The sequence below is a fragment of the Phacochoerus africanus genome, chromosome 3 (genome assembly GCF_016906955.1).
Source record: "Phacochoerus africanus isolate WHEZ1 chromosome 3, ROS_Pafr_v1, whole genome shotgun sequence".
Lineage (NCBI taxonomy): Eukaryota > Metazoa > Chordata > Mammalia > Artiodactyla > Suidae > Phacochoerus > Phacochoerus africanus.
Window position 1 is genome coordinate 111,849,395 of NC_062546.1, and position 20,393 is coordinate 111,869,787.

General features: G+C 35.1%; 1 protein-coding gene across 4 annotated transcripts; it reads left to right on the plus strand.

Moving 5' to 3' along the window:
* Window positions 1-85: 85 nt before the first annotated feature.
* On the plus strand, window positions 86-19,561 carry C3H4orf47 (chromosome 3 C4orf47 homolog). 4 transcript variants are annotated; one of them, XM_047772376.1, is made up of 8 exons: window positions 86-457; window positions 2,506-2,683; window positions 4,358-4,577; window positions 10,212-10,349; window positions 10,444-10,519; window positions 12,729-12,908; window positions 16,997-17,166; window positions 19,322-19,561. In XM_047772376.1, exons 2-8 carry the CDS (start codon window positions 2,584-2,586, stop codon window positions 19,368-19,370), a joined length of 933 nt encoding a protein of 310 aa, XP_047628332.1. In that variant the 5' UTR covers window positions 86-457; window positions 2,506-2,583; the 3' UTR covers window positions 19,371-19,561. The 4 variants fall into 4 exon arrangements, with proteins under 4 accessions (XP_047628332.1, XP_047628334.1, XP_047628335.1 ...); XM_047772378.1 differs by having other exon boundaries at window positions 2,511-2,683; XM_047772377.1 differs by lacking the exon at window positions 86-457 and adding an exon at window positions 468-1,412.
* The last annotated feature ends 832 nt before the right edge of the window (window positions 19,562-20,393 follow it).

Here is a 20,393-nt window from a genome sequence, read left to right on the forward strand (position 1 = left end):
GAAGTGGCGTCATCGACGTCTGGGCTTTGAGAAAGGCCGACTACAACTCCCAACATTCCCTGCAGCATACGTCATGGACGTACCAGTCCACCACATCTCGCGGATGGATAAAGAGGCGGGAAAGAGAATACTCACTTTCGGACAGTTGTATTGACTGCGTCATTCGTATCCTACAGACACTCTTACGTCTTTCTATGGGGTTCTCCAATGTGTGAAGGGTTCTAACCCTTCACACATCCTCCGGTAGCGTTCTTGGAATGGATTCTCCCGTAACCGAGGCAACGTCCCAAAATAAACCTCCTCGCGAAACTTGCGGGGTTGCTGAGTAGCAAGGGCCAGCGCGGGAAGGGCTTGTCCTGAGGTTGCTGGTGGCTTTGGTCGCTTCCGCAGTTGACTTGACCCGGGCTGGAGCTGGGACGTCTGATCTCGCTTCTCGGATTGGGTACCCTTCTTAGAGGTGACTTGGTCCTTGGGGCCCCCAGGTGTTGTCCTTTAGATACCTACCTACTCTGAGCCTCCGTTTTCCTAGTGGGACGTCATTTTGTTCATCACCTTAGCCAGAAGTTTACTGTTCCTCTGTCCCACCTCACCCCCCGCCCCAAGGCACTTTATCCGTAACTTTCGATGGGAACTTGCTGTTCCACCCTGTTATACTTAGTTAAGTCTTGTCTACTGCTCCCTAGGGTCAGGATCTGTGCATTTATTTAAAATCTGTTTTCCTAGCTTGTACCACAGCCCTACTCAGAGTGGCTTGCAAACTGTGAAATCATTGAATGAATGGATTTGTAAATGTTGCTCAAGAAGAGTTAAGCAGTGGAGAAAATGCAAGACAGGGACTCCTTTTCTATCCCTCCCTATCACCCCCGCCACCCTGTTTCCTTTCTTTACTTTTTTTCATTCTGGTAAGGAAGAACCTCCTTCTTGGAAACCACAGTTCAGCGGGAAAGAGTTGTTGGTTAAAGGATCCCTACAGTGTAACATAATCCATTAGTTAACCATGGTGAGGGGTTGGAAAGAGTAGTAAAGAGAAGAACGTGCCGCTATGACAGAGGGATTTAAAGAAGTGAAGAATGAACTAAACAATTAGCAGGATCAGTGTTAATTGGGGGAATGAAAGCGGTCTGCATAGTGGTACCTGGCTAAAGTGAAACAGCATATGCTAGGGTCCTGTGGCTGGAGAGAGCCTGACTTGAGAACTGAAAAAGGACAATTGGAACCCAGATGCCATGGAGGGGGGCGGTTCCCATGGTGACAGATGAGGGCGATAGTGGCCTTGAGAGAGCCATTTCAGGATTTGAGCCTTTAAGGATTTAAGCCCCTGTAGCATCACAGGAAGCCTTTGTGGATGGTCGGTGAAGATGGAGCTTTGAAATCGATGCAAATCGAATTAATACACTCTGACTGACTTCTAGGTTTGTTGTTGTTGTTGTTTTTTTGCCTTTTTCTAGGGCCGCATCCGCAGCATATGGAGGTTCCCAGGCCAGGGGTCTAATCAGAACTGTAGCCGCCAGCCTATGCCAGAGCCACAGCAATGTGGGATTCTAGCCGCATTTGAGACCTACACCACAGCTCAGGCAAGGTCCTTAACCCACTGAGGGAGGCCAGGGATCAAACCTGCAACCTCATGGTTACTAGCTGGGTTGGTTAGCCACTGAGCCACGATGGGATCTCCCTGACTTCTAGTTTTAAAGCATACCTGCTCAGAGGAAGAGGTAGGATGCAGGGAGAGAAGGAGATGGGCCACAGTTCCAAATAGGCAACCTTGTTTAGTGGCATTGAAACATCTTCTTCAAAATTTAAGACAAAAGTTTCTTAGCTTGGATTATAAACTATGTGCTTTATTCACCAACGTACATCCAGTGCGTATAACTAATTGGTGTTAAAAAATATTACAGTGAAATAGAGGCAATTGTTCTTAGCTCTTTGGTCATACTTTTTAGAACGTGTCTAATTTAAAAGCACTATATCCAAATAAATAATTATATATTTAGTGTGATATTTCATAAAAAAACCTCAAAAACAATAGGGTAATACCTACGTGTCTTGTTCATTCTGAAAAAGGAAGTTCTAGTATTTAATATGAGGGACAATGTAGCATGTTGACATAATTTTATCTAAACTCAAAATATCTGCCTTATGTAATCAAGTTCTTTCAATCTACTTTGAACTTCTCAAAAGAAGGATTTATTTACGCAGTATTTATCCCACATTGTACAGTAATAATTTTATTATTTTGGACAGATGAATGGCAATGCAACAGACACACATTTCTTTATAACTTATGGCTGCTTTACCTGGAGAGTCAAAGGGAGGGTTCATGGTAATAACTTTGAATCCCTATTATTCCTGCTCAGGCCCACAAAGTAGATTCTTTCCCCACAGAGTTTGGGACTCTTGTTTTATGATATAACTATGTGCATGTTAACACTCAGGCTGAAAGTAATTTGGAGTAAAATTTAGTAATCACCTTTCCCCTAAATATTTTCCCTGTATTTTTCAATGTAGAGTAGGAGTTTTGTTATAAAAGAAGTGACACTAAGGAACCCACTGAAGTTATAGAGCATACCACCTCAAGAAGTAACCATGCCTGGGGAAGGAGGGAAAACTGATATGGAGAGAATTGGCCTCTTCAGTGAGATGGAATATGTTACTGTTGGTGATAAATATGTGTCACAGTTTAATCGTAAGTATATTTGGTTTTCTTTACTGCTTAAGAGTGGTTATTTTCTATATGAACATTTGTTTAGTATTTGTTAAATGATATTTTTAATGTCTGGATTTTTAAAGCATTAGAGTTAAATAAATTTTTGAAATTTCAATAGAGTTAAGAAATAATTTTATAGGAGCAGGGGGCCCATTTTATTGGGCTATCCTACCTTCATGTATTCTTCTCATAGATAATTTTATTTCTTTCCAAGGTGCATGGGGTTTCTTCCCAGAATATTTTGTTTTTAGCTTTTTTGTTTCTTAGGATACTTTACTATGCAGATAGCATTTGCATTTGAATCTGAAAAGGCCATCCATGATCACTTTCTTGAAAAATGAAATGCTGAATGAATAGCTGAGGGATTTTTAGGAGAGTCTTAAAAGAAATAAGAACAACACACTGATATGAGACATCTCTAAGATACATTATTAAATAAGAAAGTCAAGGATGCAGAATAGTGTATGCGGTATGCAAAGCATTGAAAATGGAAGAGAATGTACATGAAAATATTCACTGGAGAGTGCATAATCATTCTTGGAAAACAAAATTACTGTCATGGTTGCATGTGGGCGAGGAACTGGGTAGCCGAAATTGGAAGAAAGATTTAATGTAAAAATATTTACACTATTGAGTTTGGGACCAAGTGCATGAATATATTACCATTTCAAAATCTTAAGTTAGGGAGTTCTGGCTGTGGTGCAGAGCAGCAGGTTAAGGATGCAGCATTGTCTCTGCAATGGGGTGGGTTCGATCCCTGGCCCAGCCTGGTGGGTTAAGAATCTGGCATTGCCACAGCTGTAGCAGAGGTTGAGGCTGCAGCTCAGGTTTGACTCCTGGCCCAGGAACTTCCATATGCTTCAGGTATGGCCAGAAGAAAACAAAAACAAAAAACCCCAAACCCCAAAACTTAAGTTTAAAAAAAAATCAGTGATACAAATTCACATTTAAATAAGCAGTTGCATTAAAGTTTGCTAATCGAGAAAATTTCACACTATGGAAGGACTTTACAAATTGAGCTTTCCTAGAGGTACATTATAAAAGAAGTCCTAAGTATTCATCAAACCAACCTTTTAAAAATTATTGGGCTACTAGTATTTCATTGTATAAGCATATTGCGACTTATTTATCTGCTCCCTTATTGATGGACATTTAAGTTGTTTCTGGTTTTTGATTGTTATGAGTGAAGCTGTGATGAACATTCTTGTTCTTGTCTTTTAGTTGATTTAGGCATTCACGTGTCTTGAGTATTTACCCAGCAGGGGAACTGCTTCATTTTGAATGTGGAACAACATTCCCCATCAGCCTAAACACCTGCAAACACCCCAGCCACACACTGACATCTGACAGAAACAGAGTTTCCTAGCATATAGATGGGGGAGGAAGCACTGGATTAGGTGACTTGTAAAGTCCAGCTCATATTCAGAATCTAACAAGAAATTCAATCTAATTATTAAAATGTTTTAATGTAAATCTCTTAGTTTTTATTGCCAGTATAGCCTTTAACACAGACCTTCAGCTGAACATTTTGAAACAGTGTTTAAGAGCTCAAAACTTACTGGCATCACATGTTGACACTTTTCTAAGTTATTTTTCATGTTCTTTAATTATTAGTGAGCTCAAAACTGTGAGATACCTAATTTATTTTTAAAGGATCCTTTAATGAGGCTGCAAGCAAAAACAGACAGATGCTACCTGGGGGATCCAAAGAAATGTCAAATCTCCAGGCAGGCTATTTTGATCCTCATTTTGTAAGGATTTTTGAAGGTGAAGGCTACGTAAATCTGAATCAAGTGAGGAGACGGCATATGATGGAAGAAGCCAAGAAAAATTTAGGCAAAGCATTCCTCCCTAGTAGTGGAGATAAAAAGCCGTAAGTATTTGGGAAGAAGTCTTAAATATATCCCCTGCATCTCTCCTTCTTCCAGCTTAAGTTAAATATTTGTTTTTCTGTAGGACTAACTTATGATTCATTGTTTAAAGTATGATTTTAGGTTAAGTTTGTCTTAGATGGAAACGATTAATTTAGATGATTTAGGTTGACAGGTAATTTTAAGTAGATTCCATTATCACATTATTTTTTGGTTATCTATATCACTGTTCTCTATCAGTTTATGTTTAAAAAATCAACTAAATAATGAAAAGAAGTTTATTAACCTTGCAATAGTCAGATGCAGGAGAAAATTGTTTTGGGTTATCATATCTGTGCCCTTCACTATTTCTTCTGCTTTTTAGAACTTTTCAAAAAGTATAAATAAAAATATGAAATTAGAAGAAATCTTTTTTGGATAAAGAAGATAATTTATCAAAGATGTTATGTAAAAATCACATCTGAAGATACACTTACGTGGTTTAGCAATATTTTAGTTGTGAAAATTGTCAATGTGAGATTTTTTTTTCTTGCCTTTAAATCCTTAAACAAAAATCATACAGTCTATGTGATATCATATTATATAGCTGAAATTTATAGTATGTTGCCAGTTAACACTCAGTCACATTGATTCTCAATTTAGAGTTTATGACTGATGAGGACTGGTTGAAAAATAATTTTGTGCTTATTTGTGGTATTGAGATTAGTGAAGCTGCAGTCTTCAAAGTCAGGTTATTAGGTTTTTATTAAAAGTGGAGAAAGTCATCTTTTTTGTTATTATAGTTTATTTTTTCCCATCTCTTTACCCTTTGGAGAGGTTTGAATTATTTGTTTTTATTATTATTACTTTTTCTTGGGTTTCTTCATTTTATCCTTAGATAGAAATTCAAACATGAATTTTTTTGGTTCGCTACTTCATTTTTTCATGTAATATATATATATTTTATTATTCCAATAACTTTTTCTAATTTTTCAGCCTCCCACACCCCCTTGATGAATTTTGACCTCTTGTAATAACCGGGAATTGCTGCCTTGCCACATTAGTTTATAACTTGCTTATATTCATTTTTCTACCAAGAAATGATAACAATTTTACAATTGGACTAGTTTTTCTTTCTTTTTAAAGATCACAGATATATGAAAACCATCAGTAAGTTAGTGGCACACAGAAAGTATCTTCAAAAAAGTATTGATATTATAAATAAGTCCTCATGCTGGTACTTATTCAACAGAAAATTATGGCATTTAATAAATTCCATAGGGATTTAATATATTCTAAATGGACTGATATTTAATGCTTGCAATAAATCAAATTCTAGTTAGATTATGTCTGTGCATAATTGTCCTTTTCTATGTGATATCATTGCTTTGTTTCCTAATTTTCAAAAGAATTTTATGACATGTTTATAAATAGCAATCACTGAAAATGAATATCTTCTTCTAATGGAAACTTTATTTGTAGGCCAGAGATAGGAAGTTATTAATGTTGATGTCTTCCCAGTTTTTGAAATTGTAAATTCAAATTGATAAATATTGTCAAGTTCTCATCATAATATGCGTTTCAGTTGTCTTGTAGAAATTTTTTTTTTGTCTTTTTAGGGTTGCACCTGTGGCATATGGAGGCTCCTAGGCTAGGGGTCGAATTGGAGCTGTAGCTGCTGGCCTACACCACAGCCACAGCAATGCCAGGTCTGAATTGCATCTGTGACCTACACTGCAGCTCAAGGCAATGCTGGATCTTTAACCCACTGAGCAAGGCCAGAGATCAAACCTGAGTCCTCCTGGATACTATTCAGATTCGTTTCCCTTGAGCCGTGATGGGAACTCCTTGACAATTTTCTGATTATTAGAATTTGTTTCATTGATATCTTGGAAACTAGAGATTATGACTATTACAAACATTAGTTATCCTTTTTATTGTGAAAAATTTAAAGCCTTTATTAAAATAAAGTGCTAGAGGATTGTCTAATGATTAAATAGATACTTCATGCCTAGGAAGTTTAACATTAAGTTGAAGAAAAGAAAATATTTGGTTAATTTTTTTCTACAGTGAGGTAATAAGTATAAACCAAAAAAGAAGAAAATCAGCAGCAAAATTCTATTTCCTATCAGCAGTAGAAACAATGCTTTTAATTAGTATAGTTGCTACTGAGTATCCCATAGGGAATTTGTTCCAGAATCCCTCCACCACCCTCATGAATATCAAAATCTGTGCATGCTCAAGTTCCTTACAATTAGCCCTCTATATATAAGGTACTGCATCCATGAATATAGAATGTGCACATGCTTGCTTACTCTTGGGAACAAGGTAGAGGAAGCAGATTGAAACTGCTCAGGGCTCTGGCTTGTCTCCCATGATCACCCCAGAATGCATCCTGGGCCATCCTGCTCCTGCACCTCCACTAGGGTGAAGGCTGCTAGTGCCAAGAAGAGGAAGAGAAAGGAGTCAAAAATGTATCTGATGAAGTTATGGCTGAAAATGTCCTGAACCTGAAGAAGGAAACCAATATCTAGGTACAGAGATTGTAGAGTGTCCCAAACAAGATGAATCCAAAGAGACCCACACCAAATCATATAATTAAAGTAGCAAAAGTTAAAGATAGAATTCTAAAGGTGGCAAAAGGAATATAGAGTCACATACAAAGGAACCCCTAAATAAACTTGTCAACTGATTTTTCTGTAGAAACTGTTGGACAGAAGGGAGAGGCATGATATATTTAAAGTGCTGAAAGAGCAAAACCTACAATTTAGGATGTTATACCCAACAAGATTATCAGTCAGTCTTGAAGGGGAGATAAAGAACTTCTCAGACAAGAAAAAGCTAACATAATTCATCAATACTAAGTCAACACTAAAAGGAATGTTAAAGGTCTTCTCTAAGTGGAAAAGAAAAGACTACAACAAGTAAGAATTTATAGGAAAGGAAAAGTTCCACTAGTAAAGTCTGTAGGTCAACTGCTTATATAAGCTAGTATGAGATTAAAAGACAAAAATTGTAAAATCAACTAACTACAATCAACAGTTAAGGGACGAACATTAAGATGTTAACAAAAAACCTATTAGAACTAATAAATGAATTCAGAAAAGTTGTGGGTTATCAGATTAATAGAGAAATCTGTTGATTTTCTATACCCAGTAATGAACTAAGAGAAAACAATCTCATTTAAAATTACATCAAAAAGAGTAAAATACCTAGGAGTAGACTTAACCAAGAAGGTGAAAGACCTATACTCTGAAAATGATAAAACATTGATGAAGGAAATTGAAGATGTTGTAAAGAAATGAAAAGAAGTTCCCCTTGTGGCTCAGCAGAAATGAACCCGACTAGAATCCATGAGGATGCGGGTTCAATCCCTAGCCTTGGTCAGTGGGTTAAAGGATCTAGTGTTGCTTCAAGCTGTGGTGTAGGTCACAGATGTGGATTGGATCCAGTGTTGCTGTGGCTGTGGCATAGACTGGCAGCTGTAGCTTTGATTTTGACCCCCAGCGTGGTAACTTCCATATATCACATGTGTGGCCCTAAAAGTAAAAAAAAAAAAAAAAAAAAAGAAATGAAAAGATATCCTTTGTTCATGGATTGGAAAAATTAATACTGTTAAGATGGCTGTACCCCCAAAGCAAGCTGTAGATTTAATGCAATCCCAGTTGAATACCCATGACATCTTTCACAGAACTAGAACAAATAATACTTAAATTTACATTGAACTGCAAAAGACCTGAATTGTCAGAAAAAAAGAGCAAAGCTGGAGGTATCATGCTCCCTGACTTCAGACTATACTGCAAAGCTACAGTAATCAAAACTGCATGGTACTTGAACAAAAACAGACACATAGATCAATGGAGCAGAAGACAGCCCAGAAATAAACTCATGCACTTAGGGTCAATCTATAGCAAAGGAGGCAAGAATATATATTGGGGAAAAGATAGTCTCTTCAATAAATGGGAAAACTGGACAGCTACAACAACATTAGAACATTCTCTAATACCATAGACAAAAATAAACTCAAAATAGATTAATAACTTAAATCTAAGACTAGAAAATCCCTAGAAGCAAACATAGGCAGAATGTACTCTTTTACATAAATGGTAGCATTAGTTTTGGATCTGTCTCCTAAGGCAAAGGAAATAAAAGCAAAAACAAACAAATAATTAAACTTGGAAACTCTTGTACAACAAAGGAAACTATCAACAAAACAAAAAGACAACCTACCGAAATGGGAGAACGTATTTGCAAAGTATATTACCAGATTGTACAAACAAGTCATACAACTCAGTATTATAAAATTAAAAAAAAAATGGGTGGAAGACCTGAATAAACATTTTTTTCACAGAAGACATACAGATAGCCAGTAGGTACTTGGAAAGATGCTTAACATCACCAATCATCAAAGAAATGCAAATCAAAACCACAATGATATATCACCTCATACTTGTCAGAATGGCTCTCAAAAAGATCACAAATAACAAATGTTGGTGAGGATGTGGAGCAAAGGGTACCCACATGTACCCTCATGTGGGTGGGAATGTAAATTGGTGCAGCCACTATGGAAAATAGTATGGAAATTCCTCAAAAAAAAAAAAAAAAAAAAGCTCTAGTCTATGTCCAGTGATTCTGTTCCTGGGTATATATATATCTGAAGAAAACTAATTAAAAAAAATGCATGTACCCTAATGTTCATGGCAGCATTATTTATAATAGCCAAGATATAGAAGTAACCCAAGTGTCTATCAATAGATAAAGATGAAGAATATGTGGGACATACTTTAGAACAGATAAAGATAAACAGATAAAGAAGATGTGGGGCACGGGTGTGCGCACACCCACACACACATGCAATGGAGTACTACTCAGCCATAAAAAAGAATGAAATTCTTCCATTTGCAACAACATAGATGGATGGACCTGGGGGATATTATAATATTATGCTTAGTGAGTTAAATCATGCAGAGAAAGACAAATACTCTGTAATCACTTATATGTGGAATCTAAAAAATAAAAAAATGAATATAACAAAACAGAAACAGACTTGCAGATATAGAGAAGAAATTAATGGTTACCATTGGAGAGGGAGAAGGGGGAGGGGCAGTATAGCTGTTGGGGATTAAGAAGTACAAGCTACTATGAATAAAATGAATAAGCTAATTAGATATACTGTACAGCACAGGGAATGTAGCCAGTATTTTATAATAACTTTAAGTGGGGAATGATCTATAAAAATATGGAATCACTATGTCATACATCTATACTTAAATGAAAAAATAAGTTTTAAAACAACAGGGAAAAACACACAAAACGTCTATTTATTATTATAGTTAACTGAATTAATGTAAACTCATCTAACTTCCTAGAAATTAGTAAGTGTTTATGTGGAATATTTAAAATGAGCATAAAAATTTAAAAGAGCTCAAAATTCATGACTTTGAGAAACAGGGAAAATTAGATTAAAAAGTATAACAAAATTTTTTTCTTACCAAAGTTAGGCAAATTAATTCCATTAATAATTTAATTTAATTCCATTAAATTAATTTCCTCTCAATCATATTTTATAAATTATGGTAAAACATATATATATATATATAAAACACAAAATTTGCTATTTTAACTTGCTACTTTGTTGTTGTTAAACTGTATTTAAGATGTGGATTAGGAAGTTACTATGGAACCATAGGCGGACCAGTCCCATTTTTCAGTGCACAGTCAAAACCCAAAGAAAAATATGAGCCACCTGGAAAGAATTTATACACAAACCCAGGAAAGAAAGGAACTGGATATGGGTAAGATATTTTAAATATCTTCTTATCATTTGTTTTGAATTAAAAATATGAATTTCTGAACACTGAAGTCATTATTACTATTTTCCTCCCTTAGCTATGCAAATATTACCATAGGCAATCAGTTTTCACACTCTACTGATTTCTATGATGCAGCAAAACTAAATTACAAGGTAAAAGAATCTATTTTAAATTTTTTCAACTTTCTCATTTAATTGACCAGAGAATTCACTTGTGATCAAATTAGGGTTTGTTAATTTGAATTACTTGGGCAATGGCAGATTTGATGTTTATGAATTGTGATATTTTACTTTTTTGCTGTTAGATTCCCAGGATGAGCTTTTTTTTTTTTTTTTTTAATCCTTACTTTCTTTTACCATTTCTATCTTCTATCTCTAAACTAACTGTGAGTGGTCTGTTCACTTGGCCTGATCAACTATGTTCGATTTTGAGTAGAAGAATCACATTCTGCTCCTTAGCCTCATTCCCCTCACACCCTAATATTTTGTGTACTTCGTAGTGGTAACACTTTTGGGCTGATCAAGCTGTTAATTATGGTGAATGAATGGAAAAGGGGAGTGATGGGGAGATGGGAGGAAGTGGGAAGTAGAGAATGACAGGAGCATGAAAAGATAGGAGAAAACAACTCATTTTATTAAATGGCAGAAACAAAAATTGGGATGTACTAGCATATGCCGCTTGCACTCACTTTATATAATATTTGACTTATAATGAAGTATATTCATGTATGTGGAAAATGCCTACTGGTAAATGAAGAGAGGAACTTGTAGAAACTTTGGAGCAGTGTCAACATAATTTAACAATTTTGATATAGCTTAAAGAAAGCCGGTAGTAATGAAAAGTTCATTTGGATGTCAGAAACAGAAATGGAATTATGTCTATTTTATCAGTTTTTAAGTTTTTGGTTTTTTACACACGCAGCCTTCAGTAATTTTGGCTGTGATGATTTTAAGTGACCATGGGGCTGTGAGAAGGAATAGTAGCCCCTTTTGCAAATGGGCGTATATAAACCCAGGAAAGGTTTTCTGTTAAATTGGACAGAAACCTTGGTTATTTGAAAATAAGCATCTCTTGTTTCTATATATGGATTATTCACTTTATATAAAATTCTGTGTAAAATACTTCTCATTTGTAGGAACAATATTACCTAATATATAAATACATATAAGGCAGTTTTGTCAATGAGTCAGTAATTAGTCTTTCATCCTAAATTTATGGGTATAGGATACTTTCCCTTTTTTATAGTAAATCTCTTTAGTTCTTATAATTATAGTATAAAAATGTTATAATGTAAAAAGTAAATATTTCTTATTCTTAGGAGGAGAAGCTGACATTTATTGAAGGGCTACCATATACTAGATATATACACATATCTCATAATTTATACACATAATCTCATAATATTTAAAATAGCATTGAGTGGGAGGATATTATGGTCATCATTTATAGTCAAAGAAAATGTGACACTAAAAGGGTCAGTAACTTTCCCAAGGTCTGTAACAAATGCTAAAAAGCAGGAAGGAGTTAGGGTTTGGATTAGAGACCAGTTTTTTTTTTTTTAATATTAAATTTTTTTCCCTTTTTCTGTCTTTTCAGGAAAAAAAAAAACGGAAAAAAACAAACAAACAAAAAAAAACCTTTGAAAGTCCACACCTGCGGCATATGGAGGTTCCCAGGCTAGGGGGTCTAATTGGAGCTGTTGCTGCCAGCCTACACCAGAGCCACAGCAACGCCAGATTCGAGCCGTGTCTGCGATCTACACCACAGCTCATGGCAATGCCAGATCCTTAACCCACTGAGCAAGGCTAGGGATCAAACCCGCAACCTAATCGTTCCTAGTCGGATTCGTTTCTGCTGCGCCACTACGGGAATGCCATTTTTTTTTTTAACTGCATTATATCACCCAGATAGTTTATATTTGTTCAAGTGATAAATAGATACCTATACTTCAGATAAACTTATATCCAAATGAACAGTCATAGTTGTGCTTGTTCATAAGTAAGCATATCTTTTGTACCAAAAATAAAATATAACAAAGGAATGTTTTAAAGAAAGTGAACCCAGCAGTATATATCAAAAAAATCTACTTGCTTATGGAGTTCTCTTTGTGCTCAAGCAGTTAGCGAAACCAACTAGGATCCATGAGGATGCAGGTTTGATCCCTGGCCTCCCTCAGTGGGTTAAGGATCCAGCCTTGCTGGGCTGTAGTGTAGGCCAGTGGTGGTAGCTCCTATTTGACCCCTAGCCTGGGAACTTCCATGTGCCACAGGTGTCGCCCTAAAAAGCGCAAAAAAAAAAAAAAAAAAGTGCATGCTTTCTGGGTAATTTTTGCTATATAATTTCAAACTCTTTAATTTATAGAAAGAGAATGAAGAACACCGTCGTTTACTTAAAGGGACAGCTTTCAAATTAAATCTTTACCCAAGGGAATATTTTGATGCCAATCCTTATTTTTTTGAGAAACCTTTACCACCAATTAAGAAAGCAGAGAAGAAAGAAACACTTGCAAACCCTTTCAAGCCCTCTTCTCCTGGTAAAAAGGTAAGTTAAAAACTTTAGAACGAAAAAATATTTAGCATTATAAAGAAATGTTGCCTCTTGCTGTCATACTGTTTTTTTACCCATGTAAATGACAAACTTTTGTTTATATTCATGCCATGAATCGTAAAGCTTTTTATGAAATTACGGAAACTTACAAAGCATGGATAGCATTGGGAATAATGAAGCACTTAAAATGAAATAATTATTAATCATTTTCAAAAGTATTTTAATTTACAGTTAGTTTCCTAAGTGCCTCTCTAGATCTTAGCCATAGTTTTTCTCAAAACGTAAAATGTCAGGTCCTCTTTAGTTTTTGAAATGGTGATTAAAGTGAACTGTTTCCCTTCTGGTGAGGCTTACAAGTGTAAGTAAAAATGAAAATGCTTCTTACATTTTCTAAAACTTAGTTTTATACTTTGGTTTTTCCTCTGTGAATTGCTTGTTCATTTTCCTTGTGGATGTTCTACTGAGATATTTGTCTTTCTTGTATTGATTTGTAAGATCTTTTCTTATATTAAGGATATGGTTTTATCATTCGTGTTGAAAATAATTTTTCTAGTCTGTTGAATCTCTGACTTTGATTATAGCATTTTGTGCTGTTCAGAAATTTAATAATTTGATATAGTCAAGTTTATCAATCCTTTGTGCTGAGGTGTCATTCTCAGAATGAGTTTCTTGAGGAGCTGTATTAGAAAGATATAAATTCTTGCTTTATTTTACTAGTCTCAATCTTTTGCATTTAAATTTTGATCTGAAATATATTTTGACATAAAGATCAAGGTAAGGATTTAGCTTTTATCTTTTTCAAAATTCAATTTTAAGGGCAGAAGGAAGCATGAGGGGGAGTATGTTCTGTATGTTGATTGTGGTTGTGGTTTCCAAGGTGTATACATTTTGTGAAAACTCATAGAATTATAAACTTTAGGTGAGTGCAGTTGATTATACTTAAATTAAATTTAAATATAACTGAATTTTTAAAATGCCAGTTGTTGCTAATCTCACTGATAGAATATAGAATAATTTTTAACACCACTGCTTTGAAATGCTATCCTTATCAAATCAGAATTCCCATTTTTGGTTTTTATTTTTCCCTGAGTTTTCATTCTATTTGATTGATATTTATTTATTTCTACCAGTACCAAACTACTTTTAACTATTATTGCATTTTAATATTGGGTGGTCTACTCTCTTTTTCTTACTTTTTAAAAAAGTTATTCTTTAGAACTTTGGAATTATTCGTAAAGTTCTGGGAAAAAAAAGACTTTTGGTATTTAACTCTAAATCTTTAGATTTTTGCTTTTATTAGCATATTTATGTTTTGAATCTTCTGATCTAGAAATAAGCTACTTATAAAACCCTTATATCTCTTGTAGATTTTAATATTTTACTTCACATAGATTTATATATCTTATATTTATTCTTACTTATTTTAAGGTCCTGGTCAATGGTTTCTTCCCCCATCATATTACTTGTTATTAAAATGTTTGATTTTTTAAAAAAATAACTGGCCTCTTCATTAAAGTTTCTTATATTCTATTGGGTATTTTCTTGATTCTCTTTGAATTTTTAGGTTATGTGATTATATTACCTGATCATAATTTTGCTCCTTCCTTTACAATATTTACATCTCTTATGTCATGTTTGTATCCAGTATTTGGACATGATGTGGTCATCATGGGAATTCCTCTAGTGTTCATTTTTATTGATGCCAAAATAAGAATAAATTAGGAATGTATGTAGAATTATATTGAATGTTTTGGTATAATCTATTTAGACCATTTTTTTCCTTCTCTGACTTGCTATAAGGTGAATAACAATGACAATTTTTTTGGAATGATTCCCATTTTGTTGTGTTGTATTAATCTTTAAATGCAGTACTGTTTTATTTATTAATATTTTATTCAGTATTTTTGCATCAGTAATTTTTAAATGTGATTGGTCTGTACTTTTGTTTGTTTGTTTCTTTTTGGCCACCCCTTGGTGTATGGAGTTTCCAGACCAGGGATCACATTCAACCTGCAGTTGAGACCTGTGCTGCAGCTGGCAATGCCAGATTCTTAAGCTGCTGCACCAGGCCAGGGATTGAACCTATGTCCCAGTGCTCCAGAGACGCCACCAATCCCATTGTGCCATTGGTTCAAAGTATACAGGAGAATGCCACCTGTATATTTATTTTTATATGCAGGAACTCCTGTACTTTTATTTTTATATACCTTATCCTATTTGGTCTAAGAAGATGCTTGCATCATAAAATAATAGGGATATTTCCTTCTTTTTCTGTGTTCTATAAGAGTTTAATTGCACCAGAAATATCTGTCCCTAGAAAGGCTGAAAAAATTCTCATAGGAAATATTCTATGCTTAATTTCTTACATTGTGCCCTTTTCCCATAGGTGTTCTTTTTTTTTTGTCTTTTCTAGGGCTGCACCTGCAGCATATGGAGGTTCCCAGGCTAGGGGTCTAATCAGAGCGGTAGCCGCTGGCCTCCACCAGAGCCACAACAACGCGGGATCTGAGCCGTGTCTGCGACCTACACCACAGCTCAGGGCAATGACAGATCCTTAACCCACTGAGTGAGGCCAGGGCTCAAACCCGCAACCTCATGGTTACTAGTTGGGTTCGTTAACCACTGAGCCACGACAGGAACTCCATTTTTTTTTTTGAGTCAATTTTGATTATACTTTCTTTGAATATCATTCATTTCACTCAGATTTTCAAATTTATTAACAGTGATTTACAAAAATATTATTTTATAGATTTTTTCCCACCCATTTCTTAATGTTAACTATAACATAAATTTATCTGTTTATTTTCTAAGACATCATCTGGTGTGTTGGTTTGTTTATCATGTATGTTTTTCCACTTTCAGTTCATCCATGTTGCTTTTACATTTATTGATTTATTTTCTTAAGATTCCCTATTATTTGTTGCTCTTAAAAATAGTCCGTGTGTCTCAATTTGGAAAACTTTAAAAATTACACCTATATCTTTCAAATGCATCAAGTTTTCATGTATATCTGGCTTAGACATTGTAAGAGAAAGGATAGATAATTAAATAGGTTATTGTGATTGTATAAAGCTTTCTTGGTTTCCATATGTAATATGATAAAAATCCTGTTAGTGAATCAGTTTAAAAAGTCAAAGCAAATGCTTGTTTGTTTTGTGTATAGGTAAAAAATAATTTGATCGACTCCTCTTAATAGATTATAAGAAAAGTATAATGTATGGTATAGTTGTCCCTCGGTATCCATAGGGGATTTGTTCCAGAATCATTCCCACTCCCCCACACCCATACCAAAATTTGAGGATGTTCAAGTCCCTTATATAAAATGATGTAGTATTTACCTATAACCTGTGCATATCCTCCTGTATGCTTTGAATCAACTCTAGATTACTTATAATATCTAATGTAGTATAAATGCTTTGTAAATAGTTTCTTGCACATGAAAAGTTCAAGTTTTGCCCTTTGGAACTTTCTGGAATTCTTTTTAAAAAATATTTTTGATGCGAGGTTAGTTGAATCTGAGGATGGATAGGGAGGGCTGACTGTGGATCACATTTTCCTCTCACTTTCTGTTTCTACGTGCTATTCCTTTATTTTTATTTTTTAGTATCCTTCCCCAAAATTTACTGACATTTAGGGAACTCATGTTGTTCCAGGCTCCCTGTTGGACCAACCTCACCCTTGGCTTCTTCTTTCATCCTCTGGTTCTGAGCCCCAACTCCCTTCTCTAGCAAAATGTGACCTGGGTCTCATTCCTTCAGTAATGGGCTCACCTGTTAAGTAGATGATCCTGATCTGATAAACTCTCAGTAAAATATTAGCCCTTCGCAATAGTTTAGAATATTACCTTCTTATAAGCATTTGCATTTTAATAGAGAACTGTTGGAATTACAGTGTCTTAACCCCATAAAGTTGGTGGCAGGGAGACCCTTTCTTTGATGGTATTTGAATTAAACAGTATAGACAGTTTTCTTTAAATGTAAAACTAACTCCATATACAATACACAAGTATGTATGAACTGAAACTAATTTTGTTAGAAACATTTTCACAAAACCACATTAAATTGTCTCATTTTTGTTTGTAGGCTGGTGGAATGAAGGCAGGAACATTTGATCCTTACCCTTCACATTCTGCTGACCCTTATGTGGTTAAATTGACAAGCCCTATTTCCAGCAAAGGTGCTAAGATTTTCCATCCACCAGGTGGACCAAAAAGCAGACCAATTGAAAGTGTAATGACTTTGAATGTCAAAAGGTAGTAATGTGTTACATTTAGCCCTTAAGCCAAGACAAATTACTTTCAACTTTTAGATTTCTTCAGATCTAAAAATCAAATCTTTTATTTCTACATACTTTAAAAATTGACAAATTTGGAGTTCCTGCTCTGGTGCAGTGGGTTAAGCATCCAACTGCAGCAGCTCCAGGTGCTGTGGAGGCGTGGGTTTGATCCTCAGCCTGGTGCAGTGGGTTAAAGGATCTGGTGTTGCCGCAGCTGCAGCCCAGATTCAATCCCTGGCTCCAGAGAATTTTCATATGCTGCAGGTTGTGGCCATAAAAAGGGGCCACAACCTGTAGCATGTGGAAATTAGGGGGACTTTAGAAATCTGAGCTTCATCCTTATAGAAGTTCTTTCCCATCTTCTGAAATTCCCAATTGAAAACACTTAGTTTATCTGTACCAAACTATACTGTCCCTAATTTGTAAAACAAATCTATACCACCTTATTTAGAGTTGTTTGAGACTATTTAGATATACATAGTTCGATTAGCAGTGTATGTCTGTTTCTCAAAAGGATCTTTTGACCCTTTTAAAATTATCTCTATGTGGGCTCCAGGTTCTCAGTAATTGTGTGGGATCCTAATGACACTTATTCTATCCTTAACTTTTAAATAACCTTCTATGAAAACAGGAACTATTCTGATTAATTAAAAATGGTATTGCCATCATGTTATAATTCTGTGAGGAAAAGTATATGTATATTATTAATATATCATAAAACTTCAATTTTACCTAGGCTTTGAGTACTCTTAAAACTGAAAAGAAGTTCAGAATGTAAATTAGAAAGCTACAATTCATTCTTTTGGTGTGTATACAAGATCATAAGTAACTGAAGAATTCATTTGATTGCCTTTCTACATAGTCACTGAAAAAGTTTTAATGCTAGTCAAACTAACTAACATTTCTAACTTCAGCATAATCATACAATGGATTTAGCTAAAGGATATCAAATTCACATTCTTTCCTTTTACATAAACTGTAGTACATCTTTATCACTTGTGGACAGTGATTATAATACCAACATTATTATTATATCACAAAAGTAAGACTGCCCTTCATTATTTATATAATTTAACTGTTGTCTACAGGAATTATATGCCACATGGGTTAGTTGGTAGAGGATTGCACTGGGAAACAAAAAGATGTGGACCTTTTTTCCCATGTCCTTTGACCTTTATTCTTCGACAAATTGCTTATCAGTACTCTGTCCAACTTTAGCTATACGATGGAATTGACAGTAACAACAGAATTGACAGTAAAATTAGAATTTTCCTCACCACATTCACCCTCAAATAGATGGAATATTTTTTGGGTGTGGGAAGAATGGTTTCAGGTTTTCTGTGTGTTCTTTTGTATACAGAGAATAGGTCTGGGAAAGTTGTATGATGTCCTAGCATATATGTTTAGAGCAGAGAAAAGAGAAGAGTAACTGATTGTTCCTTTGGAAAATTAGAAGTTTACCTTTTCTTTAGTAATTTTGAGTTTATTGAACTCTCTTTTTTTTTCTGTCTTTTTAGGGCCACACCTGTGGCATATGGAGGTTCCCAGTCTAGGGGTCAAATCAGAGCTACAGCTGCTTGCCTACACCACAGCCACAGTAACTCCAGATCCAAGTTCACTGTGGTGAACTACACCACAGTTCACGGCAACGCCGGATCCTTAACCCACTGAGTGAGGCCAGGGATTGAACCCGCAACCTCATGGGTCCTTGTCAGATTCATTTCTACTGCGCCACGACGGGAAATCCTCTCTTTTAAAATATTATCAAATGTAATTATAATGTCTACATGTAAGGATAACCTGACCCCCTTGCTGTACAGTGGAAAATAAAAAAAATTATAAAAAAAATATTATCACAAATGTTATCCTAAATCAAGTTTTGGCTTCTTTTGTCCTAGTTTTAAAACTAATAAACCTCTGGACAGCAGTATTTAAAATTGGTCTCAGAAACCATTTTTCTCTCTTAAATTACATTTAAAAAAGTATTTCTGACATACAATGTGAAGCTTTTTATTTGGTGAGAAAATTTGGTTTTAGATTGTTAATTTTTTAATTGCTAAATGTTTTTAAGAGAATAATGAATATTGCAACTGCTCCTTAAAATTAAATGTGCATTTATTTTCTACTTTTAGGGCACTAAATATGAAGAACTACAAGACTGCTTCAGTACAGTCCTATTAGCATACAGAAGACAAATAGCTTATAGGTCCTGACTACCAGAAATTCATTATCAAGTTCTAATTATTTGAAAAAATATAAGATGTTGTGTAACAGATAGCTGAAGCATTTAAAAGAAATTTAAGCCCATGACTCGAATACTCTTCCTTCTTTTAGTACTATTACATAATAAATAGTATTTGTTAATAATTTAACATATGCTTGCTGATCTGTGTTTAGATCTGTTTTTTTGAGGAGATGTTTAGGAATGTTTAGAAATGTTATAAAAATCTTGAAGTGAAGGCTATCATTTGAAAGATTTTACTCCTAATGTTCAAAAATTGCAGGGTTGGATGGTAGGGGTGTTAATGGGGGCTAAAGGGGTAGAAAGTGGACAATGAATTTTTAATGTGCTCTTCCTTCTCGGAGGTATTTGTCACTTGATTTGGTAGCTATCCAAGTGTCATAGTCCATTAATTCATTCTTAACATCAAAGGAAAGTATCAGTCCAGTCATATTGTATAGATTTGTGCATATACACATCATATAGGGAGGCAGATGTCTCAGTTTATGTCGTATAATGCCTTCTATTGATGGCCTGTGTAAAGCATCAGATCGGCTAATGGCAGCCACAGTATGAGCTGGGGGAAGGGAGAGCGGAGAATGCACTTGCAGTTCAATATCTTATAAAAAATGATCAAGCTTCAAGATGGATGAGGTTGGTCTTTGTTGTCCTCTTGTGTCCCTCTATAGCTGTCCAGAGCTGCCTCTCCCACAGCTGCCTCTCTAGGACTTACCCTCCCCTTCCCAAGGTGCCTCTTCTTCACTCACCCTATCACTCAGAAATATCTGTTCTTAAAAGATATGATTTAAATACATTACTGTAATTCATAGTGAGGTCTCTATCAATAATCCTCATTAAATTGGGGCAGGGTGGTGGTGGTATTTAAAAAGGGAAATTTACAATATCTAATATGTATTGAGGGAGTTAATTTTGATCCATAGTGCTTTCTTAGTACTTGTCCCTCTGCCATTCTAGGCTTCTCA

Coding starts and splice junctions, on each gene's coding strand:
- C3H4orf47 (XM_047772376.1), top strand. CDS start 2,584: ATGCCTGGGGAAGGAGGGAAAACTGATATGGAGAGAATTGGCCTCTTC. Junction 10,520..12,728: donor CAGCAAAACTAAATTACAAG/GTAAAAGAATCT, acceptor TTTAATTTATAG/AAAGAGAATGAAGAACACCG. Junction 17,167..19,321: donor ATGACTTTGAATGTCAAAAG/GTAGTAATGTGT, acceptor TTCTACTTTTAG/GGCACTAAATATGAAGAACT.